The sequence below is a fragment of the Salmo salar genome, chromosome 18 (genome assembly GCF_965601325.2).
Source record: "Salmo salar chromosome 18, fSalSal1, whole genome shotgun sequence".
In the NCBI taxonomy this organism is placed as follows: domain Eukaryota; kingdom Metazoa; phylum Chordata; class Actinopteri; order Salmoniformes; family Salmonidae; genus Salmo; species Salmo salar.
The window spans coordinates 98736161-98739238 of NC_138308.1; the positions used below are offsets into that span (position 1 = coordinate 98736161).

Here is a 3078-nt window from a genome sequence, read left to right on the forward strand (position 1 = left end):
TGTATTGATTGAATGAGAACATTTAGTGAGTTTTATTTGTAAAGCCACACACTGGTCTCCCTCACCTTCCTTAGCCATCTGGAAGGCCTTGCTCAGCGTGTCTATAGCAGCTCTGTAGTCGTTGGCCTGTAGTGGTCTGTCTGCCAGCTGGGTGTACACCCTCCAGAGACCCTCACAGGCCTGGCTGTGGAGAGACCTGCCCCCCCTCACCGCTCCATGCCCGCCCTGCTGTCAGCTGGTAGAAGCACTCATACTGCTCCCTGGCACTGTCCAACTGACCTATAGGGAGATAGAGGGAGAGAGGGAAAGGGGGAGAGAGAAAGAGGGAGAGAGAGAGGGGAACAGGGGGAGAGAGAAAGGGGGAGAGAGAGAGAGAAAGATGGAGCGAGAGAGGGGGGGAAAGGGGAGAGAGAGAGAAAGGGGGAAAGGGGGAGAGAGAGAGAGAAAGAGAGAGAGAGAAAGATGGAGAGAGAGAGGGGGGAAGGGGGAGAGAGAGAGAAAGGGGGGAAAGATGGAGAGAGAGAGAGAAAGAGAGAGAGAGAAAGATGGAGAGAGAGAGGGGGGAAGGGGGAGAGAGAGAGAAAGGGGGGAAAGATGGAGAGAGAGAGAGGGAGAGATGTGTGTGTGTGTATATTATCTTGTTCCATGTGTGTGTGTGGTGTGTGTGTGTGTGTGTGTGTGTGTGTGTGTGTGTGTGTGTGTTTGACCCACCTTGATCCATGTAGACTTGTCCCATGTTAGCTAAAGCCTCAGCCTCCTTCCTCCCTCCATCTATCTTGACCCTGCGGGCTGAGGTCAGGCTGGTCTGGTAGAAGTGACAGGACAGCCACCTGTCCTCTGGCTCTCTGAAGTACTGGGCCAAAAACACCTGCTGGTCGTACACAGCACTCCACGCACCTGGCAGAGTAGAGATACACACGCACACGTTTAGTCTGAACGATGACTTACTGTTCAATCCGCACCAGGCAGAATAGAGGTTAACAGCGTTAGGCCATGAACCAAAAAGGTCGCTGGTTCGAACCGCCAAGACGACTAGGTGACAAATCTTTCGATGTGCCCATGAGCAAGGCACTTAACCCTGATTTGCTCCTGTAAGTCTCTCTGGATCAGAACGTCTGCTACATGACTCAAATGTAATGTTCCTCTGTTTTATTTTAAGCGGTGTCCGTGCCTGTATGTCCATGCTCTGAGAGCTGTCTCAGTCCTGGTCAGGTAGTGTTGTAGTGGCTACCTGCTCTGAGAGCTGTCTCAGTCCTGGTCAGGTAGTGTTGTAGTGTCTACCTGCTCTGAGAGCCGTCTCAGTCCTGGTCAGGTAGTGTTGTAGTGTCTACCTGCTCTGAGAGCCGTCTCAGTCCTGGTCAGGTAGTGTCTACCTGCTCTGAGAGCTGTCTCAGTCCTGGTCAGGTAGTGTTGTAGTGTCTACCTGCTCTGAGAGCTGTCTCAGTCCTGGTCAGGTAGTGTTGTAGTGTCTACCTGCTCTGAGAGCTGTCTCAGTCCTGGTCAGGTAGTGTTGTAGTGTCTACCTGCTCTGAGAGCTGTCTCAGTCCTGGTCAGGTAGTGTTGTAGTGTCTACCTGCTCTGAGAGCTGTCTCAGTCCTGGTCAGGTAGTGTTGTAGTGTCTACCTGCTCTGAGAGCTGTCACAGTCCTGGTCAGGTAGTGTTGTAGTGTCTACCTGCTCTGAGAGCTGTCTCAGTCCTGGTCAGGTAGTGTTGTAGTGGCTACCTGCTCTGAGAGCTGTCTCAGTCCTGGTCAGGTAGTGTTGTAGTGTCTACCGGCTCTGAGAGCTGTCTCAGTCCTGGTCAGGTAGTGTTGTAGTGTCTACCTGCTCTGAGAGCTGTCTCAGTCCTGGTCAGGTAGTGTTGTAGTGTCTACCTGCTCTGAGAGCTGTCTCAGTCCTGGTCAGGTAGTGTTGTAGTGTCTACCTGCTCTGAGAGCCGTCTCAGTCCTGGTCAGGTAGTGTTGTAGTGTCTACCTGCTCTGAGAGCTGTCTCAGTCCTGGTCAGGTAGTGTCTACCTGCTCTGAGAGCTGTCTCAGTCCTGGTCAGGTAGTGTCTACCTGCTCTGAGAGCTGTCTCAGTCCTGGTCAGGTAGTGTTGTAGTGTCTACCTGCTCTGAGAGCCGTCTCAGTCCTGGTCAGGTAGTGTCTACCTGCTCTGAGAGCTGTCTCAGGCCTGGTCAGGTAGTGTTGTAGTGTCTACCTGCTCTGAGAGCCGTCTCAGTCCTGGTCAGGTAGTGTTGTAGTGTCTACCTGCTCTGAGAGCTGTCTCAGTCCTGGTCAGGTAGTGTCTACCTGCTCTGAGAGCTGTCTCAGTCCTGGTCAGGTAGTGTCTACCTGCTCTGAGAGCTGTCTCAGTCCTGGTCAGGTAGTGTCTACCTGCTCTGAGAGCTGTCTCAGTCCTGGTCAGGTAGTGTTGTAGTGTCTACCTGCTCTGAGAGCCGTCTCAGTCCTGGTCAGGTAGTGTCTACCTGCTCTGAGAGCTGTCTCAGTCCTGGTCAGGTAGTGTTGTAGTGTCTACCTGCTCTGAGAGCTGTCTCAGTCCTGGTCAGGTAGTGTTGTAGTGTCTACCTGCTCTGAGAGCTGTCTCAGTCCTGGTCAGGTAGTGTCTACCTGCTCTGAGAGCTGTCTCAGTCCTGGTCAGGTAGTGTTGTAGTGTCTACCTGCTCTGAGAGCTGTCTCAGTCCTGGTCAGGTAGTGTTGTAGTGTCTACCTGCTCTGAGAGCCGTCTCAGCCTTAGTCAGGTAGTGTTGTAGTGTCTACCTGCTCTGAGAGCCGTCTCAGCCTTAGTCAGGTAGTGTTGTAGTGTCTACCTGCTCTGAGAGCTGTCTCAGTCCTGGTCAGGTAGTGTTGTAGTGTCTACCTGCTCTGAGAGCTGTCTCAGTCCTGGTCAGGTAGTGTTGTAGTGTCTACCTGCTCTGAGAGCTGTCTCAGTCCTGGTCAGGTAGTGTTGTAGTGTCTACCTGCTCTGAGAGCTGTCTCAGTCCTGGTCAGGTAGTGTTGTAGTGTCTACCTGCTCTGAGAGCTGTCTCAGTCCTGGTCAGGTAGTGTCTACCTGCTCTGAGAGCTGTCTCAGTCCTGG

The 3078-nt window shown here is 52.9% G+C and overlaps 1 protein-coding gene across 2 annotated transcripts in view; it reads right to left on the reverse strand.

Annotated features, from left to right (window-relative positions):
* The window catches only part of ttc29 (tetratricopeptide repeat domain 29), a 20034-nt gene extending 17279 nt beyond the window's left edge, over positions 1-2755 (reverse strand). The window contains exons 1-3 of one of the 2 annotated variants that reach the window (XM_082965397.1): positions 2710-2755; positions 712-897; positions 66-279 (exon numbers count right to left, since the gene is read on the reverse strand). In XM_082965397.1, the coding sequence (XP_082821523.1) occupies positions 66-78 (13 nt within the window). In that variant the 5' untranslated portion in view covers positions 79-279; positions 712-897; positions 2710-2755. Of the gene's footprint in view, positions 1-65; positions 280-711; positions 898-1281; positions 1328-2709 lie in introns of those variants that run through there. The other variant, XM_082965398.1, reaches the window with a different exon arrangement.
* Positions 2756-3078: the final 323 nt, after the last annotated feature.